The 25928-nt window shown below is 40.7% G+C and overlaps 1 protein-coding gene across 2 annotated transcripts in view; it reads right to left on the bottom strand.

Moving 5' to 3' along the window:
- Window positions 1-25928, bottom strand: part of LOC124879046 (integrin alpha-11-like) — a 146481-nt gene that overhangs the window by 87716 nt on the left and 32837 nt on the right. For both annotated transcript variants that reach the window (XM_047383316.1, XM_047383324.1), the window contains exons 4-10: window positions 15096-15187; window positions 9315-9429; window positions 9077-9204; window positions 8646-8794; window positions 8126-8270; window positions 7564-7729; window positions 7400-7470 (exon numbers count right to left, since the gene is read on the bottom strand). In XM_047383316.1, coding sequence (XP_047239272.1) covers window positions 7400-7470; window positions 7564-7729; window positions 8126-8270; window positions 8646-8794; window positions 9077-9204; window positions 9315-9429; window positions 15096-15187 — 866 coding nt within the window. The remainder of the gene's footprint in view (window positions 1-7399; window positions 7471-7563; window positions 7730-8125; window positions 8271-8645; window positions 8795-9076; window positions 9205-9314; window positions 9430-15095; window positions 15188-25928) is intronic.

The following is a 25928-nucleotide window of genomic DNA, read 5'->3' as shown; positions in this document are numbered from 1 at the left end:
AGCGCTACATAAATAAACTTACCCTACCTTACCTTACAGGAATAAACACTCGCGTTCCTGGCCTTGGACCTCTTTGCCATAGAAGTGGAAATGGACAAGAAAAGACAAAAACTGATGGACCAACAGGAAATAGGGACAAAAGTTGTCAGGTGGCAAAGGAGAAGAAAGAAACAAAGAGAAGAAGAGAGTTCCCCGTCAAGTTCCCACACGCATGTCAGAGTAAAAGTTGGCCCTAACATTTGGAATGGCCTGAGGCAAGGAATCCCATATCTGAAATTGCCATCAGGATTAGTTCTACTAGACAAGCCCAGAGTGGATATCATCTCTTTCTATCCAGCTTCAGAAAGTTATTTTGTTTCCAATATTGAATACCACAGAACGACAGATCTGCAGCAACCGGACCACGCTGGAAGATGCCAAGACTTGTCTGGGAACACAAGTAACTTTTTCGTCTCCTACCACTCAATATCCTGGCATTGCAACAAATGGCGTGATCCGCTGAATACTCGGGTCACTATCTTGCCAGAATGGCCCGAAAGCATGCCATGGATATTTAACTCAGTCCATCTTCAGGTGGGAGGAATTGTTTTTAAAATCAGATGGGGACCACATCACCAGGAACCCTTACAATGCATTTATTATGAGGTTTCAATGGGAGGAGCTGTAATTTAGGCCACTTCACCTGCTGTGTCGAAAGACGTCAGGAGAAGAGAGCACCAGCCTGACCATTATGTCTTCAACAACACTCAATTACCCATTTCTGTGAGGAACAGCACGGTTTATCCTAACCCTCCACACCACTGTACCTTTCCAGCTCAGCCAGGCCATCGGGTTGAACTCATGCTTCATGGACACACCCTCTACATGTCAATCTGTCCTATCCTGTCAGAAGTGGGGTTGGCTTACCAACTCTAAAGACAGTGGTGGGCCCTACAGGGGCAAACCCTCGTGGGACTACAGATACAACCTGACTGCTAGATAGTCTACCAGTGGAAGTGGGTGTGGAAAAGGTTGGAGCCAGGCTTGCCTTACCCATCACCCATTTATCAAACCCTGCTCAAAGGACTAGTGAACAGAATTGAAGAAACGGATCAACTAGAATTAGCAGGCTATTCCCAAGGATAACCAATGCAAGGACTCATTCGGACATGACTCCTCTCAGCTATTCAGCAACTTTTAATGCCCAAGACGAAGAGCCTCCCGACGACCCTGACAACACAAGTCCCTCTACTTGACCCAAGCTATGAAAACGGATAAAGATTACGTATAAAGCGTCTTGTTTAAATACTTTTCTTAGGCTTTTTGCTTTGCTCATCGGCATTATTCTTTTGTTAATTATACAAGCTAGAGTGGACATGGATACAGCCTGATCTCAAGAAGGGGATGTCAAAATGAGGTGAGATCCTTCCATGTATCCATGCAGAAATTAATTAAACTCTCATAATTAGATCAATGACATATATAGCGGTAAATGTTCATATTTTAAAGCTATGATCTTTATAACCTTTCATGATGTATGTGTGAGTAAGGATGTGATGAGTTTGTCTGCAGGCAAGGATCAAAGGTGGAGCTGGAAAGGAAGCAGTCACAGTTGAGGAAGACATAAAGATGATGGCTGATTGTGCTGAACAGAAGACACACTGATCTTAAGATGGGGGATACTGTGGAAGTGTGTTGTTACCAGTGATGTCAGTAACGCGTTACTAAGTAACGCGTTACTCTAATATGATCACTTTTTCAGTAATGAGTAATCTAACGCGTTTCTATTTCAAATCCAGTAATCAGATTAAAGTTACTTATCCAAATCACTATGCGTTACTATTTTTTTCATTTTCTCTTGTAATTTAATTTTTATTCCTCTATGCGTCTCGGGGAGTGACGTCTGGTCTATGCGACAATTCAGTCACGTTATCATCACCTGTGATACTACGCCATCACAGAAACGTAAATAATGGAGGGAGGAGAGAGATATGCATTTTGTAGCTGGAAATACAGGAACTATTTTGAGTTTCTGTCAGCGAAGGATGACAATATCAAGGTTCGTTGCACCCTCTGTGCTGGCGAGAAAGTGCTGTCTAGCTTCAAAAACACCACATCAAATCTGAAGAAACATTTGGAATCGCAGCATGGGACAGTCAGACTGAGGGAGCAAGTCCCGCCAGGTGCTTCGAAGCAGAGGGATGCGACGGGCCCTCCACTAACCAAACAACAAAAGCTGGATTTCGGTGCAAAACCAGCAAGTGGGGAAGAGTTAAAGAAGTTGATCGGACGGTATGTAGTAGAAGAAATGCTGCCCTTAAACACGATTGACTCGCCCTCGTTTCGTGCCATAATAAACAGAATCCCCACTACTGTAAATGCCGAGCTGCCTCACAGAGTAGCTTTTTCTGCATATCTGGAGAAGGAGTATGCAGAGATGGAGAGAAATCTGAAGGCCGCACTGAATGAGGTCGACTTTGTGTCAACTACCACAGATATATGGACTGCTAATGGCAACAATAGAAGCTATATGGGAGTAACACTCCACTGGATCCATAGATCCACATTAGAGCGCAACACGGCTGCATTGGCATGTAGGAGAATTCGCGGTGATGTTATTGGTGCAGAAATTGAAAACATTCACTCTTCGTATGGACTACTCAACAAAGTAGTTGCAACAGTGACTGATAATGGATCCAACTTTGTGAAGGCGTTTAAAGTTTTCCAGCCTGTCACAGAGTCCGATGGTGAGACGGAGGAGGAAGAGTCCACCCGCACAGATGATGATGTCACTTTTTTGGATATGTCAGAAATCCTAGCAGCTGAGAATAAAGTTGATGGCCAACTGTGTCTACCCCCGCACCACAGGTGTGCCTCACACACCATCGACATCATTTCCACAAGTGATGTGGAGAAATATTTAACTTCCCATGCAGAGAGCAAGGCCGTTTATAGGAGCAGCACAGCAAAATGCACAGCGCTATGGACCAAATCCAGATCTACCCTTGCATCAGAAGCAGTGGAGGAAGTCAGCAAAAGAAAGCTCCTGGTACCAACATCCACAAGGTGGAATTCATTTTTTGATGCTGTAAAGAGAATTGCAGAAATTCCAATGAGTGAGCTGAATACTCTATGCACCAAGCTGGGAGTTAAGTGCTTCATAGACCGAGAGTACCAGTTCCTTCATGAGTACTGCACCTTAATGAAGCCCCTCACTGCAGCTCTGGACATTTTACAAGGTGACTGTCCTTATGGGACTTTACTACCCACATTTGAAGTTCTGATGCAGAAGACCCTGGCTGTGAAAGATTCGCTCTCCAGGATGACTGCAGGCCTTCCAGATGCTATAGTGCAGGTATGTTCCACCTGTAAGCTGCTTAAAATTTCTTACACAGGATTTTTGTACATTGAACAGTATTTTCAATATTGTGGCAAAAAAGATAAAAACAAATGGAAATGTCAATAAGAATCCTAAAACAAAACAAAAAATCCATAACATTGATCCCACATTAGGGATGGTTTGCAGGTAATTCAATTACATAATAAACAGTAGGCCTTGTAGACATATCAAAACATATAAATTATATTTTTCAGGCTATCCAGACTCGTTTTGCTGGTGTGCTGGACGACAAAGATGCCCTTCTCGCAGCTGTCAGTTGTCCTAAATTCAAACTTCGATGGCTAAGAGATGCAGGTAGGAAGGAGCGAGTGAAAGAGCTTCTGATAACCGAGTGCCGCACAACTGCTCCTGCACCAAAGAGCTGCACTACAACTGCTAGCCAAGGTGAGATGGACTTTTTCACTTTTGAGGCAGAGCCAGACGACACCTACTCTGCAGAACAGGAAGTCATGGACTACCTTAGGTCAGCCTATGACCTTCAAATTCTGCATCGATTTACAAACATAAAGACAATTTTCTTGAAGTATAACACTCCAACCCCATCAAGTGCTCCTGTGAAGCGGCTTTTTAGTCTGGGAGGTTTGGTGCTGACACCTAGAAGAAATAGACTTTCTGACAGGAGGTTTGAAAAGCTTCTGTTAATGAGATACAAACACTGGTTTACTCGTCCCACTCCATTGTTTCACTCATAAAATGGGATTATAACTTAAGATTAAGCCAAAGTAACAAAAGCAGACATGTCAGCCTATATGTGGTATTATACACTACTGTATAAAGTTGTTAAAGCCACTCCTTGCTGCTCCAATGCTGTGAACAGGTTCCATGTTTAGTTTTGTCATTACAGTGTTAATATTTAAACATGTCTGGTCAAGAAAGACTGTCTTCATTATATTTTTTTTTATTTAAAAATATTTATGTTCAACGAAGTGAAGAAAAACTATTTTATTTTTAAAAAAGTATTTGTTTAGTGAAGTCAAGAAAGTCACTGTATTTTGTTTATGTAAAGCAAGTTTTTTATGATACTAAAGTCAAGTATTTATGTTTAATGAAGTCAAGAAAGACTGTTTTTTCCTTTTTAAACATGTATTTTTTCCTGAAATGGTTTTTAAGTTCAGCTTTACAGGTCCTTCTCAAAATATTAGCATATTGTGATAAAGTTAATTATTTTCCATAATGTCATGATGAAAATTTAACATTCATATATTTTAGATTCATTGCACACTAACTGAAATATTTCAGGTCTTTTATTGTCTTAATACAGATGATTTTGGCATACAGCTCATGAAAACCCAAAATTCCTATCTCACAAAATTAGCATATCATTAAAAGGGTCTCTAAACGAGCTATGAACCTAATCATCTGAATCAACGAGTTAACTCTAAACACCTGCAAAAGATTCCTGAGGCCTTTAAAACTCCCAGCCTGGTTCATCACTCAAAACCCCAATCATGGGTAAGACTGCCGATCTGAATGCTGTCCAGAAGGCCACTATTGACACCCTCAAGCAAGAGGGTAAGACACAGAAAGAAATTTCTGAACGAATAGGCTGTTCCCAAGTGCTGTATCAAGGCACCTCAGTGGGAAGTCTGTGGGAAGGAAAAAGTGTGGCAGAAAATGCTGCACAACGAGAAGAGGTGACCGGACCCTGAGGAAGATTGTGGAGAAGGGCCGATTCCAGACCTTGGGGGACCTGCGGAAGCAGTGGACTGAGTCTGGAGTAGAAACATCCATAGCCACCGTGCACAGGCGTGTGCAGGAAATGGGCTACAGGTGCCGCATTCCCCAGGTCAAGCCACTTTTGAACCAGAAACAGCGGCAGAAGCGCCTGACCTGGGCTACAGAGAAGCAGCACTGGACTGTTGCTCAGTGGTCCAAAGTACTTTTTTTGGATGAAAGCAAATTCTGCATGTCATTCGGAAATCAAGGTGCCAGAGTCTGGAGAAAGACTGGGGAGAAGGAAATGCCAAAATGCCAGACGTCCAGTGTCAAGTACCCACAGTCAGTGATGGTCTGGGGTGCTGTGTCAGCTGCTGGTGTTGGTCCACTGTGTTTTATCAAGGGCAGGGTCAATGCAGCTAGCTATGAGGAGATTTTTGAGCACTTCATGCTTCCATCTGCTGAAAAGCTTTATGGAGATGAAGATTTCATTTTTCAGCACGACCTGGCACCTGCTCACAGTGCCAAAACCACTGGTAAATGGTTTACTGACCATGGTATCACTGTGCTCATTTGGCCTGCCAACTCTCCTGACCTGAATCCCATAGAGAATCTGTGGGATATTGTGAAGAGAACGTTGAGAGACTCAAGACCCAACACTCTGGATGAGCTAAAGGCCGCTATCGAAGCATCCTGGGCCTCCATAAGGCCTCAGCAGTGCCACAGGCTGATTGCCTCCATGCCACGCCGCATTGAAGCAGTCATTTCTGCAACAGGATTCCCGACCAAGTATTGAGTGCATAACTGTACATGATTATTTGAAGGTTGACGTTTTTTGTATTAAAAACACTTTTCTTTTATTGGTCGGATGAAATATGCTAATTTTGTTAGATAGGAATGTTGGGTTTTCATGAGTTGTATGCCAAAATCATCTGTATTAAGACAATAAAAGACTTGAAATATTTCAATTAGTGTGCAATGAATCTAAAATATATGAATGTTAAATTTTCATCATGACATTATGGAAAATAATGAACTTTATCACAATATGCTAATATTTTAAGAAAGACCTGTATATGTCGGAAGATACATTGTTGATGTTACCAATAAAATGCACTTTAAAAAAAGTAAGTATTGGCAAAGCTCATAATTTTTATGTTGAGATGGTGGGGGACTGTTGTCAGCAGCTGCTGAAAGTAACTAATAAAGTAACTTGTAATCTAACTTAATTACTTTCAAAATCAAGTAATCAGTGAAGTAACTAAGTTACTTTTTCAAGGAGTAATCAGTAATCAGATTAATGTTACTATTTGAAAGTAACTATGCCATCACTGGTTGTTACAAGATAATGGTGTTTATGACCTGTTTACGATGCAGCTGTTTTTCCCATCCTTAGAAAGCAACATTCATTGTAACTAGGGAACCCCCAAAAGATAATAAAAAGAGAGGTGCGGACAGATGGTTTTCAGAGCGGTAGGAGATTTGTAACTGAAAAGCACATCTCTGTCCGTTCTCCTTGCAGCGAGTAAAGTAACTAATTCTTTGTCTTTCTCTTCTTTTTGTGATGTTATAAGTATTTTAGGTTGTTTGAACCTGACACAATTCTAGATTTATTGTGGACAGTCAATTACTTGAGTCACCTTATTTTTGGGTTTTTCGATGGTGGTAAAAAGTCTTGTTACCTGGTTCCAAATGATTTTAGGAGGTTTTTATAGGTTGCCTTAAGCAAAACTTGTTAAAACAATGTCCTTGGGGCTCCTGCAGAGCCACTAAAATCAACCTAACCCATATACCAATTGCAAGCTGTTAATAGAAGTGACTGTCGAGGAGTGGATGACTGCTGTGGGCTACTCAGTCGTCCAGACCACCAGTTGAAGAAGGGCGCATCATTTCCCGACACCAGCTTAAACAGATTTTCCAGTAAACCTGCTTAGTAAGACCTTCCCCTTAGAAATAAGGAAGTAGGAGGGAGGGGTTAGCTCACCGGACAATGAAAGTGTGAGCATGTGTGTGTATATATATATATATATATGTTTGTGTGTGTGTGCGTGTGTATGTGTGTGTGTATAGTGTACAAGTAAAAAAACCACATATGCAATGCAAATAAAGATTCTTCAGCCACGTTTGCCCTTGACCCCTTGTTTGTTGATTACCGATGGAAATACCACAAAATACTCAAAGTAAACTGCTTCACTGCAGCCACTGCTGCCCATATCATAGTGGAAGTTGCTATGTTAATCAATCTGTCAGCAGCGCCACCAGGAATAAGGTGGGTATATGAAATAATTTAAGGTAAATAAAAAACTGGATTTATGTATTATAAAACATTGATAAAGAAAACAATTGTTAATATGAGCCTCTTACATTGACTAAATGTGAAGAGAAACCAGCTTGAGCCATCTGCAGATCAAACCCCCGACCCTGACTGCTAATGCCTGCAAATCAAAAAGAAAACAGAGAGATAAGACACTGATAATCTAAGCCTCAGTTAAAAACTACAAGCTAAAAGAATTATCTCTCTAGCTAACCTTCCAGATAGAAAATTCTTTCTCCAAGAGCATCCACAATGTCCTTCAGTGCTGACTCATCGGTGACTTTGAAGAAGTGCTCCTCATCAGGGTCGCTTGCAATAAACTTGATTTCTTTAAGAAAGGTCTCTGGGTTTATTCCACGGCGGTTGTAATAACCTAGAACCTAAAAATGGACAAAAGGCATAGGCAGTAAATGCAAAAAATTATATTTTATTGACAATAAATATTAATTTGTTTTATGTTAATGGCAAAGTGAAGTAAAAACTCTGTATATAGTTTGAGACATAAAAAGGATTATAATAGCTTGGATGGACTGCATTGGTGTTTGATGTTTTATCCAACAAAAGACCAGCACAGCGCCATCATACTCGTTTTATGCCCCGATCTGTCTTCTTACTCCATTCTGACTCATTAATCAGACACCAAACTATTGAAATGCTTCCACTTGAGGCAGATATTGACTCCCAACACAAAGGAAGCAATCCACCTTTTTATGGGAATTCAGACTTATGTAAGAATACTGTAATATTTAAGTGTTAAAGTTGAAAATGGGACTCACAGCAATAGCATACATGGTGATGTTTTCTCTCTTGCTTTGACTGACAGCTTCCATCAGCTGAGGACTGTCATGTGATTCACCATCTGTGATCACAATCATCACCTTCTGTGCTCCTGACCTGCCGCCACGCTGGAATGCCTCCGATCTGCAGTGAAATTGAAAAATTGTTTTGTAGACACAGTATATCCTGATAAACATTCTTTCATTCAATTAATGAATTCATTATTCAGTCATTTATTTGTTCATCCTCATCTAGTTTCCTTATCTGGTCTTAAGTTTAGGAATCTTGTAAACAACAATAAATGTTTGTCAAAGGGTGCACTTTGACAAATACCTATTTTTGCTATGCTTTAGCTATTATCAGACTGAACACAAAGGAATGCAACTCATTCATGTTCCACCAAAGAACAGTGGAAATATGAAATATATTGGTCTGCACAGAAACTGTCAGAGAACCCATAAAAATTCAGAAATGATAGTGACACATACTAGATATTCATTTTATCATTCTATGTCATACCGTGCCACATTGATCCCCAGTGCTGTCCTCGTTTCCTCTCCACCTCGTTGGTCAATGTTTCTGGCAGCATCTAGCACATCCTCCACTGTTTGGTATTCACCTAAACTGAACTCATGGACTACTGTGGAGCCATACTGAACAACTCCTACCTACAATCAAATCACATTCAACTGAATTACTGTTTAGATACATTATTACTCACAGTGGTACACCCAAAACCAATGGTGTAACATAAAAGCAAAATGCCTCCCTGTGGTTGCCATTTATTTATCTATTTACACTAATGAACATTTAAATGCCAATTTATTAATACACCCATTTACAGCCAAATACTATTTTTTATTGTTATTGACCCTGACCCTTTTATAACCCTTTCATGTAGTGCTTTCGGTCTTTGATTTGTGTCTTGTTGTGTTGTGCAACAGACAAACCTGTGTTTGACCTGGGCCAATGTAGAACCTCTGCAAGATGTTTATGATAAAGTCCTGCACCTCATACCAGGGGTAAATAGAATTGGAACCATCCAGAACGATAACAATGTCCATAAATGTTTCACACCCTATGGGATTAAAATGAACAGACAGAAAATGTAAATAGAGGTATGGATGGATGAATGGATGAATGGGTGGTGGGTGGGTGGATTAATTGATTGATTGGTTGATTGATTACTCTGTAGAGCAGGTGCAAAGGTCTGGGTGAGTCTGAAGTTCCAGTTGGCTTTAGTGCAGATTCCAGTGCTGTACAGAGAACTTCCACATTCATGAGACCAGAGAGGACCACAAGTCTAAGGACACATTTATGTGCATCAAAAAGATATGAAAAGCATAAAATCATGGTAAATAAAAAAAACAAAGCTATGCAAAATATATCTATGTCAATAGGAATTGTTTTAAGTTTATGAACTTCAAAGAAATTCTTAATTCCTTTTCAAAAAACTCTGTCCCCCGCATTAAAAAGGTCTGTATACTGTTTGGGCTAATATTGGCTGTTAAACCAGCTTCATCTGGGCTTCTTTTAAATAACTTCCAGTTTATTAAGATAATATTCTACTTCAGCAGAATATATGAATGGACACATATCGGGGTCTTTGCCACAATTGGTCATTGGGTTGTAAATGTATTTAATGTTTCCTTTCTTACTGGGCTGGTCCCCGGCTTTTTTAAACATGCTGTTGTGGAACCAAAACTTTAAAAACATAACTTGAATCAAATACTACAAACAAAATTCTAAGCCAATTTCTAAACTTCCTTTCATGACAAAGCTTATTGAGAAGGCAGTTGCTGTTAAACTTACAGCCTACTTGGAAACGAACCACATATATGACCGTTTCCAATCTGGTTTCTGTAAAATGCATTCTACTGAAACAGCACTACTTAAAGTTACCAGTGATATTATGTTGTCATCAGATTCCGGTAAATACACAGTCTTGGTCTTAATAGACCTCTCCTCAGCTTTTGACACAGTTAATCATGTGGTTGGGATGTCTGGGTCATTTCTAAAGTGGTTCTCATCCTACATATCTGGTAGGACTTTTACTGTGTTTGCAAACCAAATTATGTCAGATTCTACTGACCTCCTATATGGAGTTCCCCAGGGCTTCATCCTGGGACCTATCCTGTTTTTACTTTACATTCTCCTTCTTGGTCAGATAATTCAGAAGGTTAATGATCTTTCTTATCATCTTTTTGCCGATGATATTCAGCTGTAGTGCTTCTTTAAGCCTACTGAAGTTCTTAAACTGTCTTCTTTTCTCAGCTGCTTAACCAATGTTAAGCCGTGGTTGAAAAATAATTACTTACAGCTAAGCTAAGAAAAGGTGGACACCTTGATTATTGCACCAGACAGTGCCATGTCTGAAATCAAACAACTGGGTGATTTAACACTCACAGAAGGGTAGCCTTAGGATTTTAGGTCATTTTTGATCAAGCATTCTCCTTGTAGCATCATTTAAAATAAATAATAAATACCTGTTTTTGTCATTTGAGGAACACATCCAAACTTAGATTCCCTGATTGAACTTGAGATGACAATACATGCTTTTGTCTCCTCACTAGTGGATAATTGTAATCTGGTCTGTTTACCTATTTTACTGATAAAGGGCTTGCCCATCTTCAGGTCATCCAAAACTCTGTTGCAAGATTATTAACCCGCTCAAACAAAATAACCCATATAACTGCAGTTTTAAAGTCGTTGCACTGGCTGCCTTTCAGATCGAGATTTCATTTTAAAATTCTAGTTTTAACTTTCAGAGCCTAACACAGTCAGACTCCTTTATATATCTTTGATTTCCAAAGATATAATTCTTGTCGTAGTTTGAGGTCATCAAATCAAAATCTTTAGTGATTCCCCCATACCCGTTCAGAACTTGAGGTTACTGCTCCTTCCAAGCTGTTGTACCCAGGCTATGGAATGCACTGCCTACTTTCTTATGAAGTTTGGACTCTGTGGATGATTTTAAAAAGCAGCTAAATATATTTCCATTTCAAGAAAACTTTCAGTTAGACTTCAGCTTTTATGATATGCATTTATGATTGTATTGTGTTTATATTCTGTACTGTATTCTGTTGTGAAGCACTTTGTGACATCCTGTCTATGATACGGGCTATTCAAATACATTTTACTTACTAACTTATGGTTTTGAAAAATGTATAGGTAATACGACAGAAAAGAGAAATTCCCTAAAACATTTATTAGTTTTACTATGAAAAGTGGGCTGCACGGTGGCGCAGTTGGTAGCACTGTTGCCTTGCAGCAAGAAGGTCCTGGGTTAGATTCCTGGCCGGGGGTCTTTCTGCATGGAGTTTGCATGTTCTCCCCGTGCATGCGTGGGTTCTCACCGGGTACTCCGGCTTCCTCCCACAGTCCAAAGACATGCCTGTTAGGTTAATTGGTAACTCTAAATTGCCCTTAGGTGTATTAATGAGTGTGTGCATGGTTGTTTGTGTGTTGCCCTGCGATGGACTGGCGACCTGTCCAGGGTGTACCCCGCCTCTTGCCCATAGACTGCTGGAGATAGGCACCAGCTCCCCCGCGACCCACTATGGAATAAGCGGTAGAAAATGACTGACTGACTGACTGACTGACTATGAAAAGTGCCTGAGTGTCTGACTGAGCTTAGCTTGTTGAATGGAATATTGTAAACTGAGAACTCTATTTGACGGTTAATAAATGTGTACGTCTTGAAAGAGTACTATCACCTGAAAGTTTTGTCTTTTATTGTCACATTCTAACTAAATGCTTCAATTGATTTTATTTTGGATTTTATGATAGACCAAGACACAAGACAATAATAAAGTATAAACTAGAACTGCCAGCAGTTATGAATGGGTTCCAAGCCCTTCCCAGCAAGTCCGTCCCAGCAATATGACCACATTTTTCATAGGGTCAGGTTAGAACTTGCTTGCAGAAGCAGTCAGACCTCATAGGTTTTGCCCTTACATTGCATTGAAGATAACTTAAAGCACTGTAGAAAAACTTTCAACAAATAAATTAGAAAAAAAGATAGTGAGGAAGTACCATGGGTGATCCTCAGTGTCCCTTTCCTGTCCCCTTTACATGGCAGGCTTCACACAAAACTCTGCCAGTTGTGTTCTTCAGCAGTTGTGACTACATATGATTGGTCATATGTAATGCAAGGCAAACCACAACACTGGTGTGGGAAAAAACACAAATAAAAACTGTTTTTTTTTTTTTATGTGTGTGGATTAATGCTGAAGCAACATTTGAAACCTAATACACAATGAAAAGTCTTATAACTCAGCATTTGTGTGAGTAACTCAAAACATTTTAAAAAATATATCATTCCTGGGATTTCAACTACCAACCTTTGGAACCACAAGCAAAACTTAACAATTGGACTACCCAAGTCATGTGGAATCGATGGAAGGATTAGACACAGAGCCTAACCAGAAGTTGAAGACAAATCCTCTGGAGTCAGAGTCTGAGCTCTAAACAACTACACTACCAGACATGTGAAAACCTGCAAAGGATTGGCTTAAAAGACAACAGGTCAACATAACATTTTTGGTGTTAATGATGAGACAACCTTTGAAACATAATCCACAAAGTAGAATTTACGCGGTAATTGTGTGATAAAAATCACAAAATAAACAAACTTGTCAATTCTGAAATTCAAACCACCCACCTTTCATACCACAGGCTACACATTTGACCACTGGCCTACTCAAGTCATGTGGATTCAATGGGAATATTGGGGATAGAATGTCATATGGCATTCCTCTCAAAGTATTATTTGTGGAATAAGTTTGTGTGATTAATGCTGGAAAAGTCTTTAAGACATAGCAGGCAGTATTGAGTCGTCAACAGGTCCTTCTCAAAATATTAGCATATTGTGATAAAGTTAATTATTTTCCATAATGTCATGATGAAAATTTAACATTCATATATTTTAGATTCATTGCACACTAACTAAAATATTTCAGGTCTTTTATTGTCTTAATACGGATGATTTTGGCATACAGCTCATGAAAACCCAAAATTCCTATCTCACAAAATTAGCATATCATTAAAAGGGTCTCTAAACGAGCTATGAACCTAATCATCTGAATCAACGAGTTAACTCTAAACACCTGCAAAAGATTCCTGAGGCCTTTAAAAGTCCCAGCCTGGTTCATCACTCAAAACCCCAATCATGGGTAAGACTGCCGATCTCAATGCTGTCCAGAAGGCCACTATTGACACCCTCAAGCAAGAGGGTAAGACACAGAAAGAAATTTCTGAACGAATAGGCTGTTCCCAGAGTGCTGTATCAAGGCACCTCAGTGGGAAGTCTGTGGGAAGGAAAAGGTGTGGCAGAAAACGCTGCACAACAAGAAGAGGTGACCGGACCCTGAGGAAGATTGTGGAGAAGGGCCGATTCCAGACCTTGGGGGACTTGCGGAAGCAGTGGACTGAGTCTGGAGTAGAAACATCCAGAGCCACCGTGCACAGGCGTGTGCAGGAAATGGGCTACAGGTGCCGCAATCCCCAGGTCAAGCCACTTTTGAACCAGAAACAGCGGCAGAAGCGCCTGACCTGGGCTACAGAGAAGCAGCAATGGACTGTTGCTCAGTGGTCCAAAGTACTTTTTTCGGATGAAAGCAAATTCTGCATGTCATTCGGAAATCAAGGTGCCAGAGTCTGGAGGAAGACTGGGGAGAAGGAAATGCCAAAAGGCCAGAAGTCCAGTGTCAAGTACCCACAGTCAGTGATGGTCTGGGGTGCCGTGTCAGCTGCTGGTGTTGGTCCACTGTGTTTTATCAAGGGCAGGGTCAATGCAGCTAGCTATCAGGAGATTTTGGAGCACTTTATGCTTCCATCTGCTGAAAAGCTTTATGGAGATGAAGATTTCATTTTTCAGCACGACTTGGCACCTGCTCACAGTGCCTAAACCACTGGTAAATGGTTTACTGACCATGGTATCAATGTGCTCAATTGGCCTGCCAACTCTCCTGACCTGAACCCCATAGAGAATCTTTGGGATATTGTGAAGAGAACGTTGAGAGACTCAAGACCCAACATTCTGGATGATCTAAAGGCCGCTATCGAAGCATCCTGGGCCTCCATAAGACCTCAGCAGTGCCACAGGCTGATTGCCTCCATGCCACGCTGCATTGAAGCAGTCATTTCTGCAAAAGGATTCCCGACCAAGTATTGAGTGCATAACTGTACATGATTATTTGAAGGTTGACGTTTTTTGTATTAAAAACACTTTTCTTTTATTGGTCGAATGAAATATGCTAATTTTGTGAGATAGGAATTTTGGGTTTTCATGAGCTGTATGCCAAAATCATCCGTATTAAGACAATAAAAGACCTGAAATATTTCAGTTAGTGTGCAATGAATCTAAAATATATGAATGTTAAATTTTCATCATGACATTATGGAAAATAATGAACTTTATCACAATATGCTAATATTTTGAGAAGGACCTGTACTTGTGTTACACAAAGCTCTACAACACTACAATACCAGGCCACCTGTGAAGGGCTGCAAAGGATTGGATTAACACTAGAAGTACCAATGTGCATACTAGTCTGCAGTGAAATCCCCCCAAACATGTGAACTGCCTGTGTAAAATGACGTTTAATGAGCCGTGTCCCTGCCAGCGAGCTGTACCTAATGAAGTGGCAGGTGAGTATAGCCTATTCCAGTATTTGTTCCAAACACCTCAAAGCATCATTTATAGGTGGGCAATTGATATTTGTCTGTACTGATTTCCAGTTTAGCTTTTGTTTTTTAATCAAAATTCATGTTTTTTCAAACACGTATCTGATGGTGGTGTATCTCTCTGGGATGTTAGAGGCGGTGATGTTGCTTTTCACAGCAATGTGAAGACAATAAGCTGTAGGGACTGAAAGCTGTGATCAAACAGCACAAGTGTGTTCTTTTTCAGCAACATTCATCCTGGCAACATTAATTACATTTAAACTCAGTATGTTTATAACTCACCACAAAGCTGTTATCTTTGGAGTTGGAGGTCAGTGTCATTCCTAGTCCCATCCTGTCCTTCCTTTCTGTCACATTGTCCAGAGAAAGTTTGCCTAATCACAATGAAAATAATCTACAGTATCAGTATGTAATTTATTTGACCAAAAAGCACAAAAGGATTATAGAGAAACTCCGACCACTGACCCAATATATAAAAAGAAAGTGTAACCCTCTGCAGCATTACATGCATTCTTCTTCTTCTTAATTACCTTTAGGCCCTCGACATTTTCTTTGGATTAGTCTTTTTTCTTTCCTGTTTTCTATATTGAGTGAAATGTAAACAATTGGATTTAGGACAAAAGTATCACCCTAAAAAAGCATTATGAGAACAAGCGTCTTTCTTTACCATAAAACAAAGACAGAATGTGTGGAAGCTTAAAGCTTTGTTTGTTAGATTAAAAGTGTTATTATTGTGTTTACGATTACCAGATGAATTTTGTGAAGAATTGTTCAACATGCAAGCCATCTGGAAACAGACATCACATTAGGGAAAAGTTCTTGGCGTGAGGAATAATTGATGGGCTTGTTATTGTAGTTCAGCCAGGAAATCTTGTGATACCCTGACCCCTGCCGTCATTTAAGGACTGAAAAGCAGGGAAACTTCTGGAATTTTTATGAAGATGTCCTGTGCGCTGTAAGAAATAAAAAATCCCCCCGTGAAGGCTGGGAAGAGAGATTTCTCTGAGTTTTGTTAATTATTTTTAGCTCCGTAGTAAGACCGCCCTCTTCAACAAATTGGTGACCCCGACGTGATTCAATCTACAGGGAGAGGTTTGCGGTCCCCCTCCGGGGAGAGGGTCCTGGGTAGCTGTGGTTTGGGGCCCACAACAGGAGGAGGTGAGTTCTTGTCTCTTTTCTTGTTGAAAGAATTTCAGCTGCCCGGACCCTCAACTGGAGGGGTGTAGATAGAGACTTCGGTCTCTCTCTTTTTCTCTCTTCTCACAGTCTCCACGGTGTCCTTCATGCAAGAAGACTGCCAAAAAATAAAAAATTGTAATTGGCCAGATTTGGCGGTCTTAAAATGAGTATTGCGCACCCCCGCCGTTTGTCGTGGTACCAAGATGGGAATAGTCTTAAATGATAGAGTGCCTGGTGTAATACTGATTTCTCTCCAAGAATTAAGCCTCCTTGCAGAGAGACAGCTATTTCATACATTAAAAAAACCTGTTAGAAAAAAGTATGTAGGAGACCTTGAGATTAAGTAGCCGGTGAATTTAAGTCGAGGTGAGAGAGTGCCTCATTGTGATGCCTCAAGGGCAAAAAGCACTGGAAAAGGCCACAGCAGTTGAAATTTTACATGTACACGATTTGGAGGTTACAATGTTGATTGCAGTGTTTTCTTTTTTGTTTGAGATCTCTATGGTGAGCATTGGTGATTGGTGTTCTGCAGAAGTAGTAATTTGATCTTGTTAAAAAGACCAAAGGGAGTTAAGCAAACAATTAACTCGTGAGCTTACATAAAGTAAGAGAATTGATCAATTGAGACATCAACAATACTATAAATTAGGTTTGAACTCCCTGGGGAAGAACATCAGGTGTGAGTATGAGAGTGTGAAAGATGTATGAAGTTGGTGTGGTTTATGAATGGCTTTGATCAGCGCTGATTGAGTGAAAGGCAGTGTGTCAACTGGTATTTTGTGTGTGATGCATGTAAAGCGTATGAAAATGTGCATGTGTTGGCCATACTGAGTGTGTATTGGCTTCGGGGTTCCATTATTCTGTTCAGAATGATAACTGTGAGTGTCTAAATCAAGTGTGATTTCCTCTTTCTTCGCTCCGTTTGGTGGTTTCTAGATGTTTCAGTTGCCAAATGTCGTATGCCAAATTTATGTGTCAACATCAGCCATCAGGGCAAGATAAAACTTTTATAAAACAGTGAGACAGCTTCTAGTAAAACTTTAAATTCCAGCATTACAACTTGAACTGGTTTGATCACAAGTTTTGCCAAAGTGTTATTGGATACAAAACAAAAGAGAGAAGGAAAAGAGATCTCCAGCTTGGGTCAAAACACACACACCCACACACACACACACACACACTCTACCACTCCCTCCATTCTTTCTCTCTTTCTCCTCCCTCCCTCACTCCTCCCTCTCTCTCTCTTCTCTGCTTGCTTCACTCTCTCCCTCTCCTCCCTCGTCTCTCTCTCTCTTTCTCCTCCCTTGCTCCTCCCTCTCTCTCTCCTCTGCTTGCTTCACTCTCTCCCTCGCCTCCCTCGTCTCTCTCTTCTTTCCAAACCCCCCCCCCCCCCCCCCCCTCCGTCTCTCCCAGCTCACCTCACTCTGTCTGCCCCTCCAGTGGAGTAGCACACTAACATTCCATGATCTGTGGTCTGCGTCGTTTTTAGCCTGCCTGTGTGGTTTGATTTAATGTATTTTGTCTTAGGCTAAAGTGACAATTGTAAAATCAACTTAGAAAAAGTATATCATTTAACGACTTTTGTAGATGCCTTCGTCAGTGGACCGGTCTCTGAAGTTGCCAAAAGAATAAGATTCCATTAGAGCAAGTCAGACTTAGTGCACACATTTGGTAAAAAAAAGGTTGTGCAAGCGGTTTAATCGAATAATTTACTCAAAGATAAAAGAGCACCTTGATTAAAACAAACTAGCATTTACATTATTTTATAAATTGTTTTTACAGTTAAGAGAGCATACCAAACAATTAAAATAAAACACGCAGCAACCAGTTGCTTATTAAGTTTAATATCATTTAAAATAAGTCTGGACCGCATAAAGCTTGATTAGGATACAAAGACTAAAATAAACACTCATTTGATTTGGATAACACAATTTTCAATAGTTACTAAAAGTAACAATTATAATAGGAAAATAAATATATTTTAAACAACACCACCTAATTGACATTGAATTGTTTGGAGCAATACAAACAATCTTCCTAAGGGAACGAAAATGAGCAATCTACCAACAGTGATTATTATTAACCACATGAGTGTGTTGCTGAAACAATGAAGTACACTTGACTAAGACCAGACTTGGAGTCAACTCCATTGACGAACGCGGACATCACTTACTTTGTTGATGGCTCATGTTTCAGAGGTCATCTCGGAAACCATGCAGGATTCGCAATCGTTGAACAAAAAGGTGATGAACTGTAAAAGCTGAAACGTGTAAGCAACCATGCTCAGCACAACTAGCAGAATTGAAAGCACTAACTGAGGCATGTAAACTGGCAAAAGGAAAGGTGGCAAACATTTTCACAGACTTGGCTTATGCTCATGGAGTTTTTGTTTGCATTTGTTTGCTTCTCTTTGGAAGCAAAGAGTGTTCAAAAGAGCAGATGGAAGTCCAGTTCTACATAAAGAGCAGCTTCAACAGCTGATTGATGCAATGACGCTCCCCTCAAAACTGGCAGTAATAAAGTGTCAGGCACACTGCAAAGGTAATGACGTAGTCATAAGAGGTAATAACGCAGCAGACGAAGCAGCAAGAATGGCATAATGGCATCCCGATGGCAGATGGCTATCTTGGCACCTGTAGTGTCATTGAAACCTTTGGTTATGCCAGAAGACTTGATACTGATTCAACAAGAGGCAAACAGCAGTGAGAGTGACGTCTGGGCAAGAAGAGGTGCAACAATGAGTGAAAATGATCTGTGGAGATCACAGGAAGGCCTACTGGTGGCACCAGTGGCATTGTTAACAATGCTGATTTCAGAAGCGCATGGTGCAGATCACTGCGATAGAAGTAAGGTGTTAGAGAAGTTGAGAAATCAAGGTTTTTGGTCCCCACATTTGCGAGCCATGGTAGATGAAAATCTCAGTCAATGTGACATATGTGCTCAAAATAATGTTTGCAAAGGCATAAAATCAGCCATTGGCACATTCCAGTCCCTGAGGGACCATTCAAACATCTTGTGATAGATTTTTTTAGACATGATCATACCAATTCAGGGTAAATGGTACATGCTGGTAGTGATCGTTTCAGTCGATGGGTTGAAGCCGTCCCATCAAAAACACAGGGAGCAGATACCGTAATCAAATTCTTAACAAGAGAAGTGATTCCCAGATTTGGGATCCCGTCTGAAATAAGTTCGGATAACGGCAAAGCATTTATGCAGAAAACAATCAAAGGTGTTTTGCAGCAGTTATGGATCAGGCAAAGGTTTGGTGCAGTCTACCATCTCCAGAGCCAGGGAATGGTTGAGAGAATAAATGGAACCTTGAAAGCTAAGCTGAACAAAATATGTGCTTCAACTAAGCTAAACTGGGTAGACGCTTTGCCACTCACACTAATGAGCTATCGCATGCAAATGCATAGGAGCACGCATCTAACACCGTGTGAAATGCTGACTGGCAGACCTATGCCCATGCCTCAATGGAGGCTACCATTCAAGGGACCAGCCCTTGAGCAGATGCAAACAGAGTTGAAATCTTATATGGAACAACTAACTGCTATCCATACAGCCATCTATTTGCAGGAAAAAGCCAAAAGTTCCAGTCCAGAGACGGTGGTGAACAAACCTGTTGATCCTGGAGATCTGGTGTACGTGAAGGTGTACAGATGCAAGTGGCACAAAGATGGGAAGGGCCGTGCAAGGTCAAAAGAAGCACTCCAACGGCCGTTCAGTTAGAGGGAAGTGACATGTGGCATCATCTGACTTATTGCACAAAGATTCATAAAAAACAGAAAGCAGAACTCAATCCTACGAAGGATGAACACAAGAGTTGCAATGTTGAAACTGATACAAATAAGTGTTCAACTATGGATGTTGACAGAAGTGGTGTACCAAGCAGCAGCAAAAGTGGAAATGACCTCTTACAATCTGCAGCCGGCACTACAAGACACACCATTGCAACGAGAAGTGCAGTCAAGCGCTGAGAGGAGCAGCAACGTGAAGGAACGAGACCATCATCCCAAGGAGACAAACAGTGACTCAATGACATCGGTTACGGACAAAAGATCCATCTCCAACAAAGATGAGTACAAAACAACTTATTATTACCCAGACCAGTACACACCAGTGTCCTTGCCAGCAGAAGTAGAATTAGTAAGTTATGTGAATGTTAAAAGTAAGTCAACATCAAAAATTAGAAAACTTCGCAAGAGTAGATACGTGCATGTGGAATGGAAATGGAGGGCTAGCATTACAGACACTGAATTCAAAACATGGCTAGCAACAGAATATGAAGTGCATGTAAGCCTGGATGGAAGAAGAGTATGTGGCAGAAATGTTAAAGAAAAGAATACAGAGTATGGTGCAGATCAGTGTACAATTACAATGAACATGAAGGATGACGGTTTTGACATGGAAGTGAGATTAGAAACTCATTGGAGTGAAGATGGTAATTATGGATACAACATGGTCATGATAAATCCAGACATAACCACAGCAGTAAGAGCCGAAGGGGATTTGGAGCATATAGAGGATACAGCGTTAAATGCTAAAGTAGAAATGATAGGAGGAAGGATTAGGTTACATATCTCACACCAGGAAACGAGAGATAACTTGTCAGGTAGAAGCATAATTATTTCTAGATTAGGACTCACAAATGACAAACGGCAAATGTGTAGTTGGTACATGGTTTCCAATTATCGGATTATAGTACAAAAATCAGGAAAACGTAAAATGTGGTTTACAAATCGTAAAAACAACCTGTGGATGGACTGTGGAAAAAGATGTGATAGTTCTTAGAATAGAGAAAACATATTAATTGAGGCTAGAAGAAGCTACGAATGGTGGAATAGTAGAGTCAATTATGCTTTGGAAAGTTCCAGACAAAGAAAGTGTATTAATTGAAAACAAGTGTTATTTGCTGTTTACAGTTACTAGTTGTTGGATGGGTGCAAAAACTTGTTATCACTCATGTAAAAACCTTGTGTTGCAAGGCACCTGCACTATGCCTTCCTCCCTGTGTGTGTGAGATCATTGTTATCTCTGTGTGAACCAGCCTCCTTTCCGTCTCACACACACACACACCCTGTCTGAACTGTCTGTTGAACTGTGCATATAAATAAAGAGATAGGGTGTCAAAAACTTTGTAGTTTCACTGCAAAGTGGGCTACCCTTGTCACAAGTAACTCTGACTGTATCGTTCTTACCTCTGAGTTGACTAAAGAATACCTAACACTAGTAAAACCCCCACGACTGAGACAGATAAAGAGAAACAAGATTACATAATTCTGCCTATTGTACAAACCACGCAAAAATTAATTGCACCCACTACTACAGTAAGCACAATAGCAAACCCTATAAAAAATACAAATATTATGCCCTCAGTGGCACCCACTAAAACCACATTAACTGCATTGATTGTTAACTGGAGAGTCGCCTAAACTAACTCCAGTGGAATTGGGGAAACCGCTAAGTTTGGTAAAACAGTAGAACATGCTAAAAACACTACACTTGTAAATAACACAGAATTACTCACGCTACCAGAATCAGAAAACGTAACTGTATTACCAAGAATGATTGGCACTCCAAACGAAACACATGCATGGGGTTTAAATGATTATGTCCTGATCAAGGGTAAAACCACACTTATGCAGAATGATTCGGTAAATCTGCCAGAGCCTAACCAAATTAAGTACGGATGCTCTGAAAAGGAGGGCTGTCATGACTATCAAGGCGGTCTGGATGAATTCTATATGGAGCGTCGAGACAACAAAGTAACCCCAAGGCCAATTAATAAATTACAAGACATTAAGTGGCATGGATTGAGGCCAAGGGGGGATGCACTTTGGCAAAGGGCCATTCAGAACACATGGTACAGCTGGTCATGGTACACAGCTAGAGAATTGACCGACAACGATTGTTTAATTTGTACTGTTACCCCTGGAGCAGCTCCAATTGTCATTCCAGAGAAGTATACATCCAAAGAATGTGCACTAGTACAACAACAGAGGTGCAGAAATGGGGAGTTTACACCCAGCGTAGACTTGGTGTCCTTCTTCAAGTTACCAATATGTGGTATAAGTTGCAGACTGTTGTATGGCTCACACAATTCGCATCAATAGTTAGACAAGTGGAAAGGTTACAGGTTTGAAGCATTGTGTGCTGAATTTAACCTCAGTACTACACAAAGAAGTCCTCCATTAAATTACGAGGTAGACTATGATGCAGAATACAAGTGTTTTGCAAATGGAGGTTTCAAAAATGACAAAGGGGTTGATGTGGGTAACACAACAGTAAAATGTAATGTGACTTGGGTGTTATCTTGGTTTAAACACACAAATAAGACACCAATATTTGTTAAAACTCCAATATGGTATCAAAACCCAGATTTTGTAAGACAGGACTGTGAAAACATTACCATGTCCATTCCAATATTATTCTTCCCAGGAGACCAAACATGCCCGGCGGCAGATAGCTATTGGATGTGTGGGGAAGACGTGTGTTGGACCACTTGTTTGCTGAATATTGGACCATTTGCACGTTGCTGGACACCACTATGCCTTTCCAACATCATCGGCCATTTTGTACCGCAGGATAGTCTGTCCTACAAATCCCAGCGGCCACTGTGGCTGATAAGACGGGGCGTCCCGGTTCTAATGCCCCACTGAACTATATAAACGGACTATGAGACGGCCCACACTTTGCTTTCAGCTGGGCACCTCGACACGGTTGCCACGCAACTGAAGCATCCCTCTGGAGAAGAAGAGGTCCCATGTGGATTTTTCATTTATTCTCCTTCGTTGGCCAACAAAAAATTCATGAAAGAGGTTTCTAGTATAAGAAGGCCAGAAGTTTCACTTTGCCGATCGAAGACGTGAGTTTAACATGTAACAGAAGAAAAAACCCTCACAGTGGTTTCAAGGAGACGGATCGCCACCTTGTTTTGTTCTAGTCGACTGTTGACGGTCAGATCATATTTCTCCCTTTTGCCAAGGAGGCCAAAAGACAGAGATTGACCACTTTCTTGGAGTTTAACTGCGGACGCGCAGAAACTCTTCACCCCCCTTCCCTCTCTCACTCGCTGCCCCAGAAGGAAGACTTCAACAAGTAAAATCCACCCTTTTATTTCCATTTCTTTATTAGGAATAGATTGGGCAGGGTAGAGGAGCTTTTTAGTGCAATGTAGAATCGCCATTTAGAGTCGAATGTGTTCTGATTTGTATGTGCATGCCATTGTTCTTTTGAAACGTGATTACTGTTTTCTGAGGTCGCCGAGTCTCGCAAGATTGTGCTTTCACCGTGTGAACACCTGAGAGCAGGTGCGCTGTGAAACTGGACTGCTATAATAATCTTATGGTGAAAATCAACCATTTTCTTTGTCTTTAACTTCATGTTTTATGAGTTGCCACCAAACGTTTTATAACCCTTTGTGTTCTCAAACATCCCCAGCGGCGGGGGATGTTTTATGACAGCCTGTATCTCACGGAGCTACACTTTCTGGCGGGCTGCACTCCCAAAGCTTCGTTCAACCATATTCCCTTTGTATTTTGCCATAACTGCCATAACTGCTTGTTTGATCTCATAAACACTCACTGCTGTTTTTATTTTTGTAGTTAGATATTTTACCCTTCTGTGTAGAACTTTGCATGTTTGATTACGTGAAGATTATTGAATCAGAATAGTGAGGTGGATCAGGCGGTTGATTTAATAAAGATTCACGTAGGTGAAGAGAAGTCGTTTGTGTTTATTTTGTGCAAGAGTGATTTGTCAGTCAAAATAAAGTTAAAGTTCCCCACATTTCGGCAGAAACGGTTGATTAAACAGTGACATCTCTGGTAATAGTCATCGATTATTACTGAGTATTTAACGGTTGTAATTATCAAAGGCGTTGAGCCACAATTACAACACCAGACATCTCTGGTTTCGATTTATAAATGAGGATTTTTGATTAAGAAATAAATTTTTTCAAATTATGATTTTTATTATAATTATTGATAAATATTAATTAATCGATAATCATAATCCCAACATTGGCATCCCTGGGTGGACTTAAAAAGACAGACATCACATCACTGTTGCACAGAATGAAACCATTGTGATATCCGTGGCATTTAACTAGACGTTTTACTGTGAGATTTTTTAGTTTTGCAGAGAGCGTTTGTGAGTTTGCTAAGTTCTACTGCAGAGAATAAAATAATCTTTCAGAGGTGTTTGTTGTGGGTGCAAGGTGAAAGGTGGGATTGCTTGTGGAAAATTTTAAGATAATTTCCAGCCGGCCAGCCCTGCTGCATCAGCTGCAGAAAACCAGCGCTCAGAAGCAGCAGACCTGCATCCAGTGTCTGCTGGGTGTAATTACAGTTCTGACCAATACCCTCCCAGTCAGGTAGAGTGCAACACTTACATCTGGTGGCCATTGAGTAAATTGCAGTTGCAGCCGGAGTTTCCCAAATTGCAGACCTGCACTCAGTACATCTGGTGGTCACTAGTGAGAATTGCATTTCCTACTTTGAATTTTAATCACTCAATTCATTAACACAAGCAGATAATTCCACAACCTATGATCAAAGGCATAACTTAAGTTGAAAGTTGAAGTTACAGATCATTCATTACCACTTTTGCATTTTTGCTGGGTTTTATTGTGTGAAGCATGTATTGATCTGACTTATAAAACTAACTTAGTTGTCTAACTACAAGGTAAGTGATCCATATTAGAGAGCACTCACATTTATGTGAAGCTAAGAACAGCATTGAATGTTTTAGTTTGGTTTTCCCATTTTTGAAATTTTATTTTGAATTTGGTTTTGGGTTATTTCAAAATGTTTCTCTTCTTTCCTCTTTCCCTTTTTGTGTGTGTTTGCTTGATTACTCCCATTAAAGCATAGACTTGGATAAGCCACAGTTTGAATGGTCAAACCTGTGTGCCCATTTTAAGCAAACCCATACACCTGCAAGACGCATATATGAATCAGACAGCTAGCTGAACAGCTTAGCCTGTTTGTGTTGCTGCAAATTAATTTAGCAATCAGCTAATCACAGAACAGCTTAGCCTGTTTGTGTTGCAGCTAATTAATTTAGCAATCATTGGTCACTGAGCAACTTGCTGCGTTGCTGCTAATTGCTTTTAGTGGTGGTTCAGAGCTGAACAGCTTGTTGTTGTGCATTTTAGCCAAAGATGGAGGACACATCCCAGACTGCAGATGGAGATGCGTGTTGGTTAGAGGATCCCATAGGAATGCAGGCACAAGAGGCGATTGGGTCATTGATTCTGTTATCCCCAGAAGAGCGTAAAGGTCTCAATGATTATGGCATTGAGCAATGTGAGGTAAGGATTCAGGAGTTGCTTCAAGTCATTAAAAACCCACCAAAAGACAGACGGGTCTCAGATGTGTTAGGACAGCTCACTCTATTGTATCAGCAAAGGTTAATATTGGAAATTGACCAGCGTGTTAAACGGCAGTTCGAGCTGAATGATACTTTGCAGACGGTGGATGTCCTTAGAGGTGAACTAACAGAAGTTGGAAATAGGTTGGAGACAATTGAGGGTAGCCAGGCCACTCCCCCATCCCTGGAAGAATGGGAGGGCGAACTGAAACCCACCTCACAGGTTGGTTTCTGAGCCACACCTGCGATACCCTGAGAGAACCTGCAAGTCAGATCTGGAGGATGTAGAAGCTGCTCTTCAGAGATTACCTTCCCAGGCTCAAGGGGTTCCCCATACATCCACCGAGGCCAGAACAGGTGTAAATAGTCAGAATAGGTTCACCCCACAGTAATCAACAGCCATGAACGATACCTGGCTGGGGATCCAGCAGGAGTAAATAGTTGAAGGCTTAGAGGCGAGCAGCCTTCAAACTTGACTCGCAGTACGGTCTTCTACAATCCCTCACCTCCGCCAAGGCGACAGGGGATTCAGGTGGTTCCTACCGCCCTCAACCGCTCCAG

This window comes from Girardinichthys multiradiatus, chromosome 2 (genome assembly GCF_021462225.1).
Source record: "Girardinichthys multiradiatus isolate DD_20200921_A chromosome 2, DD_fGirMul_XY1, whole genome shotgun sequence".
In the NCBI taxonomy this organism is placed as follows: domain Eukaryota; kingdom Metazoa; phylum Chordata; class Actinopteri; order Cyprinodontiformes; family Goodeidae; genus Girardinichthys; species Girardinichthys multiradiatus.
This window is presented reverse-complemented; position numbering and strand designations above follow the sequence as displayed.